The sequence below is a fragment of the Zonotrichia leucophrys genome, chromosome 4, assembly GCF_028769735.1.
Source record: "Zonotrichia leucophrys gambelii isolate GWCS_2022_RI chromosome 4, RI_Zleu_2.0, whole genome shotgun sequence".
In the NCBI taxonomy this organism is placed as follows: domain Eukaryota; kingdom Metazoa; phylum Chordata; class Aves; order Passeriformes; family Passerellidae; genus Zonotrichia; species Zonotrichia leucophrys.
The window spans coordinates 34736522-34757104 of NC_088173.1; the positions used below are offsets into that span (position 1 = coordinate 34736522).

General features: G+C 39.8%; 1 protein-coding gene across 1 annotated transcript in view; it reads right to left on the minus strand.

Annotated features, from left to right (window-relative positions):
• MMRN1 (multimerin 1) overlaps positions 1-18842 on the minus strand; it is a 38349-nt gene extending 19507 nt beyond the window's left edge. The window contains exons 1-3 of the mRNA XM_064711089.1: positions 18331-18842; positions 5553-5672; positions 3349-3455 (exon numbers count right to left, since the gene is read on the minus strand). Of these exons, the coding sequence (XP_064567159.1) occupies positions 3349-3455; positions 5553-5672; positions 18331-18842 (739 nt within the window). The remainder of the gene's footprint in view (positions 1-3348; positions 3456-5552; positions 5673-18330) is intronic.
• Between the last annotated feature and the right edge of the window lie 1741 nt (positions 18843-20583).

The following is a 20583-nucleotide window of genomic DNA, read 5'->3' on the forward strand; positions in this document are numbered from 1 at the left end:
AAACCAGCCACAGAGCAAGCCCCAAGTGCACTGCACTGCCTCTGACAGCAGCAAGGGCTGGAGCCAGTGATGCACACACTCACCAACCTCACCCACAGTCACATATTGTGTGCTTATCACATTTCACCACGGCACAGCAAAGGTACTTGGCAAGTAGCATTAGAAATTCAGGCTTTTCATTTGTGAAACAAATTCAGAGGAGTCACTAGCAATACAGCTTCTCCTACATCATTCTTCCAGCAGGGCTCAGGCCTTTTCCAAAGGAATCACTCCAAGACATCATATGGTGATTACATTTATGTACCCCTTATTCCCACAGCTGAGATTCCCATTGTAGATGCTGGATAACAGCAGGTGTGATGGGAGCACCAGACCAAAAAGCTAATAGACATACTCTTTAGGGTAGAAATAGCCATCAAATGACTCACATTTGAGACCTTTTAAAAATTAGATATGCCATGCTCAGTTTAAATTAAAAAAAAAGAAATTCAAATGAGACAGCTAGACCCACCTTAGAGGGGCCATTTGCCATAACAAAGCACCACAAACAAAACCAAAAAAGCAGCAATACAAAATCCTGACCAATGAGCCCTTCCAGTTGTATCAGAAAAACAGGTAATGCATACAGAAACTTAACATTAGGTGTCTATCATCCAGTATATTAGCCTAGATGTATAATTTATTGTCCTATGTATTTTTAAACACAGCACTCAAAATAATTTCAGGGAATATTAAAAAAAAAAGATGATATAGCGTCTTTTTGACTCAATATATCTTTGATGAGGCACGAATAGCTGAAGGGGCTTTCCAGAGAGGGAAAGGTAGTAGTTAGGTAGGTAGTTTCCTCCCATTCCCTGTGTTTCAAGGCGAATTCCCACCTTTTTTGCATGCCGCTCACCGCACGCAGAGGATGGGATATCGCATGGCCATCTGCTGGAGAAATGGCATCACTGCCACTCCAGGGAATTTCGCGCTGACAGCGGCTGTGGCAGAGCCGGCTGCTGGCTCTAAACCATATAATTCCGTGTTCTGAATGCGCATGGAGGAACCGGGAGTTCATTACTACACACACAAAGTTAAAATAAAGCTGTGCTTAGTAAAAGCGACGTGTCATGAAGTCTGCAACTCCGAGTTTAATTGTCCTTTTGTTTTAGTGGTTTTGCTCTCAGTTAAGCATTTGATATTCTCCGGCAAAATGATGATGCTTTAACTGTTGAATCATCCATATTGACTTGTCTCGTTAGACATATAAAAATGACGTCTACATTTTTTGATTCTTATAAATTTTCTTTAAAAATTGCAGTGTCCATGCTGGAATAGGATCCATGTCTTAGACAAGTTGGTCGTGTGTTGCCACAAAGGAGGTAAGGTTAGAAACAGCCATCTGAACATATTACTTGCATCTCTCTTATTACTGCACTACCTTGAGAAGCATCTGTAGCCAAGCAGTTACAAGGGGGCTACCAAATAAGACTTTCAGATGTCTGGTAATAGCTATCAGGTGGTGGTAAGTGGTTTCTGCTGCCTAGACTATCAGACTGAAATAGTTACATATGACTTCACTCTGTCCGAGAGAGAAGTTGAACCAGAAGGCATTTTAAATCAGCACTTGCTACGAGCAACCCACATCCCCCTCACAGCGCCTTTCCAGGATCTAAAGGATTGTCAGAACAGCCCAGTTCCCCTGGCACAGAAACCCTCCAGTAACAATTCTGTTGGTGAACAGCAGAGAGGCCAAGTGGGAGGCTCAGTGATGCCTCACTCAGCACTTTCAGTGCCTCTCCCCTGCTGCTGTGGAGCACAGGAAGGAAGACAAGGCTCTGGGGCTCCCAGCTGTTCAAGTTCATTAGCCCACGTCCCTCGGTGGGAATTGAATAATGCAAGCAGGCTTGTGCTGGTGGTCTGCTCCTCATGGGAGGCAGGATTCCAGAAGCAAGGAAGAAAAGCTTCTCTGACATAACACCTTTCATCCCAATCTCTTTAAGCATTTCTACAAGCATTAATTAATTAAATATCCCAGTGCCCCTGTGAGATAAGTGTCATCTCAATTTTCTAGATGGGTAAACTTGGTTATGCAGATTCTAAGTGGCTTCCCCAAGTTACTCAGCAAGCCAGAAGAGGTTTGAAAATAGAACCCAGGAGATGCAACACCCGCTCCTTTAACACTTCGCAGCACTTCTCTTTATCCTTATTTTTTTACACAGATGCCACTACAAATTGAGTTATACAGATTTTCTTCCTGATCAATGTTTGCCTGTTATTTTGATGCCACTTTGATTTTGTCAGCTGTGATATCACCCTTCAATGCTACCCTTTACATTCTTCTTAATCTATTTTTGCTAATGTTTGCTCTTTTCTGAAAGGAAATACTTAAAACACTTGACCCATGCTCACTGGACAGCCTTACTGATTGACTGTGCTCTGTTATATCTGTTAATGTCTGACTCCACACTGCTGTGCAGAGGAGAATTTTGTGCCTGCCAAGGTTCTGGCTCTTTGGCACTGAAATTTCCCTCCTGGATGTGAACAATAGTGATTTTTCTTCATTCCTCTACATTAATTTTTAATCACAGCCCTTTACTTTACTGCTGCTGATTGAATTCCCTATCATATCTAATAGCCTCTCTTGCAATATTCATTAATTTAAAACCTGTATGCTGGTGCCATATCTAATTTTTCAAGGACTGCTTGCTTAAGGCCAGCAAGAGCTTTCATACAGATGTAAAATTACAATATGATGCCACATGTTTGATCACCAGGGCAGAGGTAAAAGGCTATTCTGTCAAAAAGGGCACAATTATACAGGGATCATGTGTAATACCTAGAAAAATTCAGTCACTGTTGAAATGAACAGTAGAATAAGTACAAAATTTAGAGAAGTAAAAATAAAAGATTCATTACTTTATCGCAAACAAAATATACTCTTGGAGCCTGAAACCAAAAGGCAAAAGAAAACAGTTGTGTAGAGGAATATTACAGCAAGTGTTCAATAGAGGATCTGGATTTAATTCCCCCAGCACTGCAATTCTCAATAACTGAAAGGTCAAAAGTAGAGACGCACTGAATGCAAACTCCATATTTTAGCAAAATGAAATATGGCTGGAGATTTTATGAGCATTATTTAGAGTGGAAGAGGGGAAAGACATTCTGCTTAGATGCTCTGGAAATTCACATGCAGGGAAGAGTCAACATCCCAAAGCTTTTTTTTTTTTTACTGTGCATTTTTCTGGGTTTGAATTTAACAGAAAGCACTGCATTTGTTTGCAACAGAACCATTTGCTCACAGATCCAACTTGCATTGTTTTCTTTTGCTAAGTGAAGAGTTCAGACCCTGACAGCTCTACTCACCTTTGGGCTGGCAGTTTTGCCCACTGTACCCAGGACAGCACTTCCACTCCAGCGATGTCACTATTTTATGTTTGATTCTGTAAGCCTGGTGTGTTGTTGTCTGGGACCTGTGAAATGGGAACAATTTAAATCTGTTTTAGGTAACCAAAGAGGAGCTCTAAGATACCTGCATAGCTTCATTACATTATCTCACTTGTCATATCCTTTTATTACTGCTTGAAATTCAAAGTGAATTCTAACCAGGGTTTGGTGTTTCATTAGCAATCACAGCTTTAATACTGCAACCTCCAGATTATCTGCATGAATTTTAAAGAAACCTGATGCCTCTTTAGATTTCTTCCCAGAATATCTTACTCAGGATTCAAATACTGCAATCTTTTATGGAAGACATTACAATAAATAATTACTAAACTGAAAAAGGGAGCCAAAAATACGATTTTTATGTACAACTTTTCTTTGAAATGGGTGGAAAAAAGCATTCACAATAAATTTACACCACATCAGCACACATTTAGTGCACACTAGAAACCTTCCCTTCTGATTATTTAAACTAGATTATACAACCATTAATCCAATAAAGTGTGAAAAATTCTACTCTGGATTTCAGGGAAACCAGGGCCCTTCTATGTAATTGGAGGCCTCAGTTATTACTTTAAGAGCATGCAAGAGAGGAAGCAGCCATTTTTTTCTGTGTTCCAACAGATTCTGCATGTCCTGGCTACCCCATCACTTCTCCTAGGTTTCTTAACTACACAGAGAAGTCAGTTTAGAATGAACATGCTGCTGTAGGGCATACAGAATAAACTACAGCAACTCTCCTTACCCTTTTAAGATGTTAGATACAAAGTTCAAATAAAAATAATGTCACATGCTGTTACTAGCTATAAGCACTGACATGAAAAACACCTAAAATCTCAGAAAATATGATAAAACAGCTACTGAATTGTTTTGTACACACAATCCTTGTATAAATTATTCCAGAAAAAGAGAGAAATTTAAAGGCTGTCAGACCAAAATATCCTCCCAATGCATTAAAAAACGCCACCGTATTTTACACTCCAGTTAATGTTGTCACCCTTTCCCAAGGGATGTAATATTACATATATTAAAAATCTAATAGCAGCTGGCAGAAGCTTTGCATGTGTCCCCAGCCAGCTTTGGCTTTAAGAAATGCCTTTTTCAGCAGCAAGAACTCAATAAAGATTAAGGTGAATGGAATTCAAGAGAGTTCCTGGTTATTTTGCTGCGTGGATGGTCTTATGATAAAAACCCCCTATTCTGCATTAGCATAATCCATTCCTAAAACCACTCATAAAAATGAAGTGTCCCTGAAAGGAGTTAATCAGGAATAGAAATTTCAAAAATAATCCACGTAAAGGAGCCTCAGAAATTTATGTAGTAGAGCCTTATTTATAAGAGCAGCACAAGGACCTAAAGCAAATGAAATATGAAAAAAACCTAAAACAAAACAACAAAATTGGCAACACTTCCACCACGGGGTCCACTCCGCAGTTTTGCCATGCAGTCAACTGCATTTCAGAGTTACCAAATGCTAAGGAAGCTCTATTCCCAACTTCAACTCAAAGCTTTAAGTGTGTTCTGCCATACCATCTAGAGGACAATTCTCACAACAGTCAAACTGACTTTTAAGAGGCTTTTAAAATTTGTCAAGGGAAAAATACATTACAATCTGCATTTTGCTGGTGCTGTTTCATTTTGCCATTTTCCAAATTCATGCATGAAAATCCAATTCCACTTATTACTGAAAGCTAACATTTAGAGAATACAATGAGACACCCAAACCACAATGGAAAACCTGAATGTTTAACAGAGATATTATTTACAAGTTCCATCCAGGCCAATTACTTGTCTAGATTCATTGCCTGACCAAAGCTGTGCCAGAAATAAGGATTAAGCAGAGAGATAATAAAAATATTTATGCCTCTCAGGGGAAGCTATTTGCTTCAACAGAGCACAAGCTTGGAAAACTGCACAGAAAGGATTTTCTTCCCTGCATGTGCTTTAAAGCTTTGTACTTGTGCACCTCTCTTTGACTCAAAGACTTTGAACTGACTGGAGGGTGCTAGAGTGAGGGCATGCTCCCCCTTCTTGTTTTCCTTTTAATTTTTCAAGTTATAATCACATTTATGGTGTATTTGGTTGTAATTAAAGTGCTAGCAGATAATCTTCCCAGTTCTCCATACCTCTGAGCACAGGATCCAATTTGCCAAGTGCAAGGCTTTGCTCTGCCTGATGAGAAGGTTTCTAGGTTATCCACCACAACTGTAGGTATGAGTCTGGTATGGACATAAGCGCACCAGTTTCTGTAAAACAGAGAAGGCAAAATTCTTAAAAGTACAAATAACATTTTCCAACATATGATATATGGTACTTAATTATGAAAGTAAAACCCATAATTTACAAATAGGAGTAAGTTACAAAAATTGTTTGTTTCACTCAAACTGCCAATGTTGTCTTGGGCAATCACTTAGTCTTTGTGCTTCAGCAAAGAAAACAAATAGTCATTCCTCCATCTCTACATAAATTCATACTGCAAATCCGTATTTTAATTTGCAAATATCTGTGGAGCTCCAAGAACAAAGAAGCTCTCCTAGAGTGCAGTAATGACAGGTCTTAAACTACACCTCAGTTTCACTACAGAAACTGTTTATCCAGAATTCAAAGGATTGTTCAGTGAGGTTTTTAATCATCCTCAGCTTTCACTTTATGGACAGCCTTTCTAGTATTTCTCCCTTGGCCCAGCAATACTATGAGTACAGGTAGACTTTGTTTTCCAGTGCACTGTGAGGTCAAAGCCACACACAGCAAACACATGCCATGGCTCCACATTTCCTTGCGCCTCTGGATGCCCATCCAGAGAAGGCAGTCACATACAAAATGATCAAACTCTGTATCACTATATCACTGCAGCACAGGGGGCCAGAGCTGGTGAGCGCAAGAGGTGGTTTGCTGCTTCTTTTTGAAAAGGTTTCTAAGAAAGCTGCAAGCAAATACGAACTGTTAAATCAGATTTTGAAACTTGGCCACAGTAGAGAATAGAATTAAATCAAAATTATAATGTGAATAATGGCTCAGGACAGATTTGTACAGGGAAATTATGCCACAGAGATATATTGCTATTCCTTGAATCAGAAGCAGGTAGATAAATGGTGATTTTCAGAGGCTTTTGGCAAGGTCACTCACCAAAAGATATGGTGGGAGCAGGGGGGGATGCAATCTATTGTATAGTAAGAAGACAGATCCTGTTATAAATAAGGCATTAAATCAGAGAGATGAAAGACTGGTTTGCTTTTTCAAGAAGCAGTTTATCAACACAATCCCACATTAATCTGTAATAGGCACTATATTAATTAACTAGGAGGGAACTAGGTAAATAGGGGGATGGCAGGGTTATACAGAATTTTAGAAAATCATTTTGTGCAGTAAAAAAAAGCTCAACTTGAAGAACTGCACAAGTCTCATGACACTGAGTTTCCAATTAAGCAGGTGTCAGAAAAGGGTCTTGTAATGCAGAATCAGTTACAAATACAGGCTTATAGAGATAGTATCACTACATACAGTAGCTTTCATCAGAGGAAAAAAAAAACTTGGAGTCCTTGCTAATGGCTCTCTCAATAGGCCAATTTATTGGTTTGCCTTAACTAAGCTAAGTAATCAAATGCTTGAAATTATTAGGGAAGGACTGAAGAACAAACAATAATCACCACTGTTCCAGTACATCAACTCCCTGTTGCTGTGTAGGAGTTTATAGCCAGTTTGAACAGAGAATTCAGGTTTGGTCCTACACCCTAAAGAGAGGTGGAAAAACGCCAAATGAAGAGCAGGAGGGATCTGAAGTCATGGCATTCATTATTCAGTTAGTCTTGTTATGATAAATGGGCATCAAAACAAAATGGGCTTAAAATTATGGAAGACAAAAATGAAGAGTCAGGCAGCATTTCCATAGTCATAGACTGTGCTGAATTTGGAAGCCAAAAAGGACTTTAAAAAGCAGTACAACTATTTAATGAAAAAACCATACTAATAGGCTATTATTGGCTCTTTTTTTAATAATGATTAAGTTGCAACTTTAATCTTTGTCTCAGGAAGTCTCCAGCTGCTGACTGGAAAGCATCCTGAAGAAAGTATTATTGTTTTTCTCCTGGTGGAACAAATGCCTATTTGGCCTAGTGCTGACTTCTTCCTTTCATCTTTAACTTAGTGCAGCCTGTCTCAGGATCATGTTATTCCCTTGTCCATGCTGAATCCTATTCAATTTTTGACTTGGCATTGTTTCAGTTGTAGGACTGGTGGAGCTGCAAGAACTTTCAAACAATATTTGCATATGAGAACTTAAAGTTCATCTCTGTTTTGTGTTTTGCTGCTAACATTTTCTTCCAGTAGTAGTTCTTTTCATATTTCATGAATACATATATTTACTCCAGATATCATACCTCACTATGGGCTCCTTAGAGTGGAAATCAAAATACAATTAGGACCAGATTAGTTCCATTTACTTAAGTGGCATTAGTACAGATTTACAGTATTTCAAACATGAAAAACAGCACAAAACACAAAATTGTATCAGCAGCTGTCCTTAAGTGATTGCTTTTGTCTACTGAGATCCTACTAGTGTATGCACATTAAGCTCAGTAGTGCTGTAGTTGGAAAATGATTCCTGAGGAAAAAAGCAGGATAAGCCAGAAAGATGCTAAAACTAACAGATTTAATCTCACAATATCTCTACTGCCAATATTGCAGCACTCCCTTTCACAAGGCACATTGTTTATTTGAGGAATAATGTGCCACATTTAAAATGGGCTTTTACTGAGTTCCTTTGATCTGATTTTGCTCACTCACTCTCTACTTGCTTGAGAGTTTTCATTAAGATAGTATTTCTTCTTAATTAGGTATTAAAAGCCTGTGCTTTTTTTGATGTTTCCTTTAGGTTCTCACTCCTTTAGTTACTGCCTTTTATCTGTGTGTATTAATTAAAGACTCCATAAATATTTACTAAAATTTAAATGTAGTTATCAAGCACAAGCATAAATATTAGGTATTCTGCTCACTTTCTCTGGGGAAGTCAGAAGCAGCTATATTTGAGAGACATAAAATTGGCAAAAGCAAGAGGAAATTTTAGTCTTTCAAGTTTTGCAAAGGAATTACGAAGTTTACTTACCCATTCCTCTGGGTGGGGCATGTAGATCCTTCACAGTCTCCTGTATCACAGAGATACAGGAGTAATAATGATACGAAGTAATAGTAACGAAGTAATAATGATATTTGAGTTAAAAAGCAGCAGCACAGGGGACTTGGTGCCCTTGGAAGCACTGCCAGTAAACAGCCCTTCCAGGGGGCTTCCTCACTGAGCATCAGGGAGCACAGAGTGGGGTTTCTTCCTAAGGGAAGGGTCAGCCACACCAGCCAGGCACTGACCTCACCAGCAGCAGGGCTACCACGGCACCAGGAACCTGCAGGCAGAGTGGGGTGGCAGGGATAGGTCAAGGAGCAGCCCAGCAGGGCCCAGTTAAGGAGCCAGGTCCTGGAGACTGCTAGAGAAAAACACTCTCACAAGGAAAAAAACACAACCTCAAGGCTGGGCTTAAGTGGCGTCCTGGCACAGGGGCGTGGGTGGAAGCTACAGGTGAGGTTGTTTAGGACCATCAAGGCTTGTTATCCTGCTCAGTGCAGGCATGAGATCTCTTCCCTTTCACAGCTGTGGTGAGAAGGTTCTGTAAATTCATATCCAAGATTAAAAACTGTATTTTTTCACTCTCATGTATGGCACAGAGATTAAAAAAAAAAAAAAAAAAAAGAAAGAAATCCTCCCAGCATATGAATGGGATACTAAATATTTCTTAACAAATGCAGGAAGTGATTCTGGGCCAGACTGACACTGATCTATTCAGGAGGAGTTCTGACTAAGCATGGGGATTTGCTTATGATTTAAACTAAGTATAGAGAATGTAAACATCTAAATTCCTAAATAAATCTTGGCAATTAACTGATGGCATACAAAGTCTGCTCAGAAAACCTCTGAAGCAATAATGCCATCTCTAGCTGTTATGCAGTACCACATGTGAATTCCTGTTCCACATTAGATCTCTAGGAAGAGAGGAGCTAAAGTCTTGGGCAGCTGGGGGCTAAGCATCCCACCTCTGCAAATAAAGAAACCAAATATAGGGGTCAGATTTTAAAATCTGGGCTACAGTGAGCCAGATATGAAGTTAGGGACTTGGGCCTGTGGCTCCCTAGGCTGCACTTTAACCTTGCATGCAGATCTGAAGCTCACCAGAGAAAGGGATGAAGCAGAAGATGTACAGCAATATTGTCATTGACAGCCTGTTCTGCAGTGCATGTGCATGTGTTTGGGGTATACATCATAGTTACTGAGAGTCGTTTTACACCTGAGCAAATGGGGTCAATGAAAAGATAAAAGACTGAAAACAGGCATTAAAAAAATTGCTTAAGACATGAAAGCACTGGAATATGATTTTCAGTTAAAAAACCAAACAACCCTACGTCCCCCCCAAACCTTTAAAAATTCACACTGTTGTTGTTATTATTATTATTATTGTGATTGTTATTTCTATTACTAAGGGTGTCTAGCTTTGAGGAACAGCTATTGGGACTTGCCCATTTGGAGATGTCTTCCAAAGGAAAATATGTTACAGTACACCCCAAATGTTAAGGGCTATTCTTGTTTTCTAAAGACAGTCTGAACTCAGCCTCTGGTCCCTACCAAAAACATAACTAACTTGAGCAGATTGTTTCAATTTAAAATATTTAACTCATTCTTAATGTACAGGAGTGCAATGTCTGAAGCTGTGGTTCTCACACAGCCCAGCAATCTTTGATCAGGCTAAATTGGAGGAAATATTCACAGCAAAAGAGCCCCTGGTGTGACTCATAATTAAGTTTACGCCACCAATGAAATAAGTTCATTAGGAGACGTTAAGAATGTAAATATAATTTTGAAATCAAATTGTCTGAAAAAATGTAGATTTGGAAATAGAAGATGAAGCGTGGCGGAAGAACTATGACAGGCTGTGTTAATGCAAAGGCAGAACGGAAGACAACTGATTTGCATAACAGGACTTTAAACCTGAAAATCCTCTTTACCCTCCCTGGAATAATTTATTCCAGATCATCAACACAGGCTTCTAACATGCAGATTGTATTGAGAGCTGGAGGAGCCTAGCGTCTCTTTTGCATTGAGCCTGATTTCAATCAGGAAAGTCGTATTTAAAAACAAAACAAAACCCTCACAACATACAACAAGAAAGAGCAGTACAAGTCCCCAGCTGGCAAAAAGCCCAAGTGACAGATTTCATCCACCCCTCGCATGTCTTGGCCAGGAACATGCACTGGTGGCAACGTGTGGGAGAGCCCCCAGGCCTTTGAAGCAGCCTTCTTGATGTGGTATTTGCTGCGATATTTCCAGCTTAAATCAAACTATTCCTGGCCCAGCTCTGCTCTCGGTGTGGTTTGGCTGCGCCCAAATGTGACATCCCACCCTCAGGGCTGAGGAAGCACCCACACGAGCAGCAGGGCATGGTGTGAGGGGCGGCATGGAAGCTGTGATCCCGTCTGCTCGGCAGTCTCGGCAGCCAGAGCCCTCTGGACCTTGGGGCCATTCCCAGTTCCAAGTCCTGCACAGGGAATTGGCCCCGAAGCCTGCCCAGGCAGCTGGAACAAATCGTCACCCATCAGTGACACCCAGATGCTGCCTTTGAGCCTGTCTGTGGCTTTTGGGATCCTCGCCTCCTGGTTCGGGGGACACTTAAGCCCGTCTTTGCGCTGTTAAGCCCGATCAGCCGGGCTCAGGCCGGCAGTGCCGGGCACGGCGGGCAGGTGGCGGCCGCAGCCCGCCGAGGTGCCGGCGCTGGGGCACCCGATGCCTCTGAAAAGCCAAGTACAATTTATGTCATTTTTTTTAGGGTCCCTGCAGTCCCCCCTCCACAGCACATTTCTGTTGTAAAATGCTCCCCGGGTCCGTTGCCGAGAAAAAAGCAAATTTCACAAAAACTGCGGGCAGCGCCTGTACGTGATTCCTTCTGCCTGCTTGTAAGCACCGATCCTTGTTAGTGGTCCTAAAGCCACTGCAGTGCTAGTCGGACCACAAAGGGTATAGAATCAGTCAGGCCCCCTTCACATCGTACCTGAAAATGACTGATTTTTGTCTGTGAGTAAATTAGATTACCTGGCTATTACTAGAAATGCTATTCAATCAGCCCAGCTGAACATCACTGACTCATGAAAATGAGATTACTGTGTTGCTGATGGAATACAAAAGGACCCAGAGCTGGAGCTGTTGTCAAAGTTCATGCCCAGCTTGGTGGTTGTGCCTCATTCATGTTGCATGCAGCTTATTTCTATTTCACAGAATAGTTAATGAAATACCTTGATTCTACAACAGTTGTAATTTTACATTGTCCTTTACATCTGAGCAAAGGGGATGTATAAAGATGCTACAAGCATCTAGAGGCGGGAGATGCTGGCTTTTCAATTTGCTTTAAACAACCTGCCAAGTTCGGTTGAGAAGGACTGACACAGTGTAAACACTCAGATTGTAAGGATAGCAAGCACCCTCTCAAGGTTCTTTTTTGCTATTGCACGGGAGACTGGTTTTGGTAATTTCCTTTGAATTCCACTAGGTGACCACAGAGACTTCTCACTGTGATATGGTAAATTCTATATATTTAAGTGAACGTCGGTCATATTTCAAAAATATAAGTTCTATTTTATCATTTCTCATAAGACAAATTATAAGCTTGAACAAAAAACAGTTAATTCTTTAGGTTCAGTGCCCAGATTCCTTTGTTCTGAAATGTATGAATCTCAACTGCAATAAAAATTCAGTGCTCACTGGGGACTGACCATAAACAAATCAAATTGGAAAATGTGTTTTACAAGCTGGCTGGAATGGAAAAAACTAAAAGATGCGTGTGACATGTATTATAAAATAGTAAGTGATAGTGAAATGTGTTATAGAATATGTTTTTATCCCTGAGAAACAGCTGACTTGTTGACACTGACAGGAGCATTAGGTGTCAAAGATTTGTTTAATGGGGTTTTTTTTCAGGACTCAGTGTCCTGACATTTTGTCCTCTCTATTACAAAACACAAATTCTGCTCTCATCATTCATTTCCTTTTTTTGTATTACAATACTGGAGCCTTGGACTGTGAACAGCCTCTTTGTTTCATCTGAATTTTTATTTACTGTTTGTTCTCCCTTGTGCTGCAAAAATTAAGTCACAACTTCCACTTATCTAGCACTTCACTAATGTGTTTAAACATTTAAAATGTTCTTTTGTTGCAAATCAGATCACCTCTTTGATACATGATTTTTCACTCCATGTTCAGAGCCCTTTAACACAATCAAACCATTCCAGATAAAATTTAGACTTTGGAGAGGATATCCATTAATCTCAAATCTTTGAGAATTAAACAGCAAAACACATCCAAAAATGCAGACAAACTGCTCTTTAAAGAGGTCTGGATTCCTTTTTACTTCAGAAATATAAATTTATTTTCCGTATTCTAATTGACCCAGAGTACAAAAATTCATTAAGGTAGTTCTGGTCTTTTCTACTATCAGTGCTTTCCAAGTAACTTTCAGTGGTGTTGGTGTTCACTGCTTTTTTAGTGCTTTTGTGATCTACAGAAAAGGAGATTGCAGTCATGGCTTCTCCACTTTGAGAAATGCTGACAATAAAAAAAAAAAACCTTTGTAAGTGACAAAATGAAAATATAAAAAAAAGACCCATTAAAGTTTCAGGGGTGAATTTGTCCTTGTTTATAGGGTTGTTTTGGGCAGCCTGTCTTTTCTTGTTTCCCTTCATTAAATGATTAAAAGCCTTGCCAGTTTCTTTGTATCTGATTTGCCACTTAATCATACAGATACATATCTTTGTGCTGTCCCTGTCTGATCTTATAGGGCTCTTGAACAGAAAGGATCTGAGCCAAAGTCCATGAAATTCAAGGTGATTTTTTTCCACAGGCTTTTCCTCACGACCAATGGTGTTGCTTACCAGGAATGGGGCACATATTAGATGCTCTGTATCAGATTTGGCAGAAAAAGTGACATTTGCAACACTTGCATTCTCTATCTGGCAGTACAGATAATGCCTGTGGAAAACATGGGGACACACCTTGCTGCAGTCCTCTTCTTGCCAAGTCTATTCTAGAATTAGCATCAGTTCTCTAAAATGTTAATTATATTCAGATTTGTAAGAATGCCTCTTTTCTCTGCATACCTGAGCAGATGTTTCTGCTGTACCCTAAATGACTATTTGCAGTGGCTAGTAGGTAAATCCTAACACTGTGTCCAGCTTTGGTACAGTAATCCTAATCTATTCACAGGGGTGAAGGGACATTCCAGGGATGGAAAACTGCCTCCTTCTAATCCTTGCTGTTCCCATGGCAGATGAAACAAAAAACAAGAGCAAGATTAAGCATGAGCATTAATACAATAGTTAGTGTAATGAGACAAATAGAAACGTTCCTTACCATCCTGAAAAAAAAAAATCAGAATTCTGTATAGTGGTGTCTTTTCTGATCACAGAAAAATGAAACAACAAGACTCTGAGCAGGCTAAGTATTTGTGAATATCTTAAAAACAATTTTGGCTAAGAAGTGATTTTTTTCCCCAGTGCTATGTTTCCTGTCCTGCTGCAAACAGTTTGTCCTGACTCTACTAGCCATCATTGCCTTGGGACTGCTATGGGAGTAACACTGAGCTTAGCATGGGTAGGAAAATTGGATTGTGAGCTTACAGCCGAGCACCAGAAATATATTCAAGGTGCAGCTGGAGGAAAATGACTTGTTGCAAAGGTCTGCACAGCTGTAGTACAACATTCTGGGGACAAAGACTGCCAAACACACCCTGACACAGCCACCAAGGCAACCTCAGGCCTGGGTAAGAGCTTCTTCCTTCCTTCCAGGTCATAGTGAATATACCCAGTGAGGCAGAAACCTAAGCCATGTGTGACTGTATTTTTTGTAAATGCACAGTGATGCAAAATTTAGGAGATCGATTCAAGAATTGTTCTCTCTGCTCCATTAAAACGTGACATGATGAAAAGAGACTGTGAACCTTGCATTAACTAGGCAGTTAAATCAGGTTTCTACATGCCTCATGTATCTGAACTGTCTGCTGAACTTACCCATTCATTTTAATTTGCCAGTACACTAGATTTCTACCAAGCTGATACAGGCAAAAGCAATTTCCAGGGAGAAATGCACACGTCTGGTCATGAGAATGAAATATTTCAGCTCTCCTATCACATGTGGCAGCTAAGCAAATCTGTCCCTGGTGCTGACTCTATTAAACCCTTCTGTGCTTCGTAATAAAATATTGTCACCTCAGCACTACCCAAGATAATGGTAAAGGAAGTCTATAAAGACCCTCAGTGGCTTCATGAGAACTGAAAAAAGTGCAACATACACATAATAAGAGAAAAGAGTAATGTAGAGCCACTCAGCAATGTGGGGATACTGTGCTTAATTTACAACCTGAAAGAAGATCTCATGTATTCAGGAGCTGCCTTGGATGGTAATTAATAAAATCAGGTTCAGAGTGAAAAGATGAGTGTGCTGGTCTCAGGACTCCATCTGAGACTTACCCCATTGCACCACTATTATTTAAGCTGCTTTACACAGTGAAATACTGCAATTGTCTCTCTCCACAGGCTGAAAAACATGTATCTCAAATGAATTCAATTGAAAAGAATGCATCATAAATTTTCTTCTTTCACACCAAATTGATACTCAGATTTATGTCACTTAATTCCAGAGAAATTCTCTCTCTCTAGGTTTCCATTATTTCTTTATTCATTGATATGGATTGCATAAAACTTTGAAGATAGGTAGAAATAAAAAAATAAGAAAAAAATGTTTATTTGTAAAGACATTAAGTCTCACATTTCAGAGGGTAAGTCAAGTTCATTACTAGGAGTGAGTAAATGAATTTTCCTTCAGCTCAGGCCATTCCAGATGTGCTTTCTATGAAGTTTTCTTATCCTCATGAAAGCTTGGGAGCAGACCCTGCCTGAAGGAGAGATCCCTCACCACAGAAAACTCTTCTGCAATGGTTTGAGAGCAGACAGCAACAAATTGTGTTCTCCCACACCTATTCTAAGGTTAATTATAAAATTGTTCCAATGTGAAGGCACAGGATTTAATTACATTTCTGTGCCAGTGAAGAATAAGGAAGAGATTCATTTTCTTAGAGAAAAAGATATCTCCCATGTTTAGCTCTTGTAACAGCACATCAGGATGTGCCAGAGAGAGGTTCAAAACCTAACCTTGTTCTAGAGTGCATGTGATAAGATATGGGTGAATAATACTGTCCTCGCATAACCTAGGGTAGCAACAGAAAGGGAATTATCTTTGTAATTAAGCCATTAAGGTACATAACCTCCTTCAGAAAGGGGTATTTGGGTAATTAAGTTTCTACAATGGACACATATTGTACCTTCTGGACAGTCTGACAGCCTTTCAGACTCTCTAACAAAGTGTATGTATTGGTATTTTTTAAATTATAAATGTTTAAAAATAAATGCTCATTCTTGTCTTCTTATTTTCCTTCCTTGTCTCTCACAGATTTTTCTCTATTGTTCCATTTAGAAATATGGAGCCTCCCAACATCAGCATCTCTGCACATATGTTAGCACAATGGGTTGCCATAAAGGATTGCAGAGTCATGCAGCTCCTACAAGGTCACTCAAAAATTCAGACTGGAGTACAGATTATAACCAAGGAGGTGCTCTAATTCAAAGTAAATTCAAAAAGCAAGTTGTTCTTCCAAATTTCCTCAGAGACAGTATACTTTACAGCTGTGGAATCTGCTGTTGAGTCATGCTCTGCTCAGGCTTCAAATGAGTAAAACCTTGAAGAAAACTGTGTCTTATTGGAATTCTTGCAGTATCTTTTTCACTTTATTTGTTTTATTTTTTTTTAAGAAAATATATAGGACAAATTATTTAGGGTGTAGTCGATGGCACCTGCACTTAAAAAATAAACATTTTTGTCTTCTTATGCATATTTTCTCAGCAGTAACTTTTCAGGTGTTTCGCAGTGATTGGTAACAGTCAACACCCTAGACTAGGCATTTTCTCATGTTCTTGCTGAAAAAGAAAAATGAGTCACCAGCAAGTTTATTATTCATCCAGGGCTAATCCATAAGGAAAGGAAGGTGGAACAGTGGAGTGACTTAAGTCACAGTTCAGGTCATGGCAAAAGTGGAAGGGAAGTTCAAAACACCACATCTTATTGTAAAAACACTCATATACAGTGGCAAGACAAGATTTGTAGCACAGGAATCTTATTGTGAAAAGGACTGAGCCACACCAAAAACTGTAGATATTTGCTAGAGAGGGAGAGGCTTTGTAGCTCAGCAGTTTGAGCATGAAAATGGGGAGTCAGCATTCAATTTTATGCTGGGGTTTCATGCTGCTACACAATCCTGTAAATGTGATATGCAATCCTGGTTTTATTGCTAATTGGATCAGTGGACTCCAATATGCATGGTGCACAGCAGGCTGCTCCTTGACCACTCATGAAATTAGGTGCTGGCAAATACAAGATTTGCTTCTTTTGCCTCTCTGCAGTTGCAATCATGTGTCATTATGATAAATAAAATACGTGACCATCTTCACCAGAGACTAATTTTTGCTGCTTGTACTTATATCTCAAGTAAAAGGTAGAAATCTGCTGATTCACAGAGTTTTGCTGAAGATTAATTTAATTGGGGCACTGTTCCTGAAGAAAGCTGTGAAAGCTAAAGACCAAGGTTAGCATGTATTGGGATTTATTTCAGTGGAGATGTAGCTATCAGCACTCATGTGCAAAGAGACTCCATTTAACTCAGGTGAATTCAGACATTCTGCCAAATGTCAACACTGTGGTGAGGCGGTGTAACAGATGACTTTCAGAACTTGAGGAGTATGCTAGGAAAGCTGTCTGGGAAACACAGCTCATTAACTGGGCTCTGTCTTCCAAGCAAAGGACTCCTTTCCTTTGGCTTCTAATGCATTATTTTCCTTACACACTGTCCAAAACATGCTCAGGTGAATGGGAATCTTTTCTTTCACCTGAAGGAACATTAACTCCCAGCCACACACAGCAAGAAAATTATAGGAGTGATGATTTTGGATGCTACTACACAGGAAAGTAGTAACAAAAGAAGAAATCTATATTCTGAAAGCTCACTCTCTATAAATACTATGTAAAGCAACCATTCCTTTGCATCTGTTATTTTCTACCAGTATCTGATTATATATCAGCAATTAAGGGAAACTTGCAATATCTGAAAAGCCAGTGTTGATATCCCCATTGAGAACTGAAGACATTGGGAAACAAAGAAAATAATTGAGTGTTCCAGAACTATAAAACTAGACAGTGCAATTTGATATACTCTATTATGCACAGCTATTGTGTATTAAGTTATAGAGCTCTGAATGCACATTCATCTCCAACATCACTTTTCATAAGTTTTTTATCACAGAACAGGATGTTTCAAATTGTCAGACATTGATGCATTTTGTACATTTAATTTCTTGTATTTTCAATTTAGTGGAGAAGTTTACAAACACAATATTTTTAATAGATTCAAAATGAAATAGTGCATTTACAATTTCTTTTATCCATGAGAAAAAGAAGGAAAAAAATCAACAGTAGTTTACTGTGCATAAAACAGGGGACCATTGTAGTTCTTTCCTACCCATATATGATAATGACTTCCCTGTTGATTTTGAGATAACCACCCTAAGGAATAAAGCACAGCATTTACTCTGTTAGAAATGTTACAATGGTTTTCCTGAGTAAATGCTGCCAGTTTGGTCCCTTGCTTGTTTTAGATGGTCTTTTTTTAAGGTCAAAAAATAATTTTACTGAAATTGCTAGTACTTTTGGCAATTATGCCACTGGAAACAGGAAAATAAGCAGTACATGGGACAAGAAAAAAATACTTAGCTTACTTTCCCCTGGTAGTTTCAAAGCCGGACGCTTTGGAGTTGGCATCCTGCTGGCTCCTGGTGATCCCAGTGCTGCGAGAGGATCTGTTCCCTGTAGCTGTATCCAGGCTTGCAGTGAGCCCTTGAAGCAGAGGGATCTCTCCAGCAGGGCTTTGTAGGGTCCCTTTGCTGTGAGATGAGCTCCCCATCTCGTCTCTGCCAGAGTCACCATCACCGCGTCCATTTGACTGACTTGCAGGGGTAGACATTGTAGGACTGGAAGTTTTCTTCACTGCTGTCATTCCCAGTGTCTCGCCTGCAGATGCAAAAGGAGGTCCCTGTGAGGCGCTTGCTTTGGCAGCTTGAATTTCAGAGTGGGGTGACTCCCTAATCGTGGTCAGAGATGGAGTCGAGTCTGAGTGACTTGTCTGGGTTTCATCGCCTTGTCCTGTGGTCCAGAGCTTTCCTAGAGTGCTGAATCCAGTGCTGCCCTTCTGCAAGTGCAACAGGAGCAGCAAGAAAATGATCTCTTTCATTCTGATGGTTTGTAAATGCTACAAGTTATCTCACATTTATTTCCTAAACAAGAAGTCCTGTAGCTTCTCTCTCCTCCTGGGCTGCTGCTCAGATAGTGAGCCTAGCCAGAGGATGCCCTGACAGGCTTTATTTCTGTAGAAAGGAAACAGGTTTTGGTGTTTCAAAACTGACTGAGGAAGCCTGGTTTCCTGTTTCTGTGGATCCCTCTGCAACCTGTGACCCTTTGGAGAGCAGGACCCTGGCAGCCTCTGTGGGAGGGAAAAAAGAAGTCTGCAGAAGGCACAGGATAAAGATTAATGGTGTGATAGAAATGTGGAAAAATATGTACTGTGAAGTAATCCTGAGGGATACAAACTGAAATTGTTAGTTATTTTTCCTTTCACATGTACATGTACAGAACAAGTGACTTATCACATGTGCCCTTTGGATGATTCAAACTTATGACCTTGTTATTGGAAAAAGAGTTGACAAAACTGGTGTGCTACAAAAAGCTGAACATTTGCTATGCCTTCTCTTTTTTCTCTGAACATTTACACACATTCATGCTAACAGTGCAGAGATAAGGAAGAGGTTCACACTGTACCCACCAGTGATGTCCATGCCTGGAGATATTCAAAACCTGACCCAAAACTCAAAGACAAGACCCTGAGCAATATGATCTCAGCCCTGCTTAGAGTTGGGTTTTGGACCAGATGACCTTTGGATGTCCTTTCCAGTCTATATCACTCTATGAAATTATGCTTAGTAGCTGCAAGGTTGAACACTGCAGGCAGGAAAGAAGAGATGAAAGCTTTCCTCCTTTTCCGCCATTCTCCAGCTCTCTGAGAGCAAGGCTGCTTAGTTTCTTGCTGAAGGAAAAGAAAGAGAAAAGGTAATTGCTGAAAAAATTGCATAGAGAAATACAACATGAAATTTTCAAGTGGGTACAAAGCAGCAACAGAATAGACCTGTCAGGAACCATATAGATCTGAGAGGCCATTGCACATCAGTTCAAAAAGCCTCTGGCCGCTGACACAAGTGCTGCACTAAGGTCTATGGACAAGACATCCCTGAAAGCAAGCTCACTCACCTGCAAACAGAACAGCATCTTCTAGGTGTTCTTCATGTCATTTGAGGATCACCTTTTCTCAAAATCCCCATTTCATGGAAATCTGATGACTAACAGGGGCACAGTGGAGAAGCTGGTAAATTCCTTGCATGTTTTTTCAGAAAATACTTTTGAAAAAACCCCAACCCAAAACCAATAAACTCGAGAGCAAAATACCAGTCTTGGGGGATAAACCACCAGCTCTTTTTTCAGTCAAATAAATCTCTGTGATGGTTTTTCCTGTTTAGAAGGTTTGGATAACAGTGTCTTGCTTTCAGTTTCCATGTGAAAAAGTTTAGGTGTGCTAAAGAGTTGGGAATTCCCTCTTTTATGGCACATTTTTTTGTTTTATTGTCTTGGAAAGCACGGGCTTCTACTGTGTAAGTAAACCAGATGCAATTTTATGATACAGCATACTAGAAAAGATATGCAATGCATTGTGCTTTCTTTTGGAGACTATTTCCCTTCTCTTTTTTCTTACTCATAGTGAGATCTGTACATGACCTTTGAATGTAGGACACAGGAGACAATCTAATGAGCAATTTAATTTAAAGACTAACACAAGCAATTTCATGTGAGAGCTTATCTTTTTGAGCTTAATATTTGAGATTTTGAATTAGTACAATTACATGAATTAGCAGTTAGCATCCCAT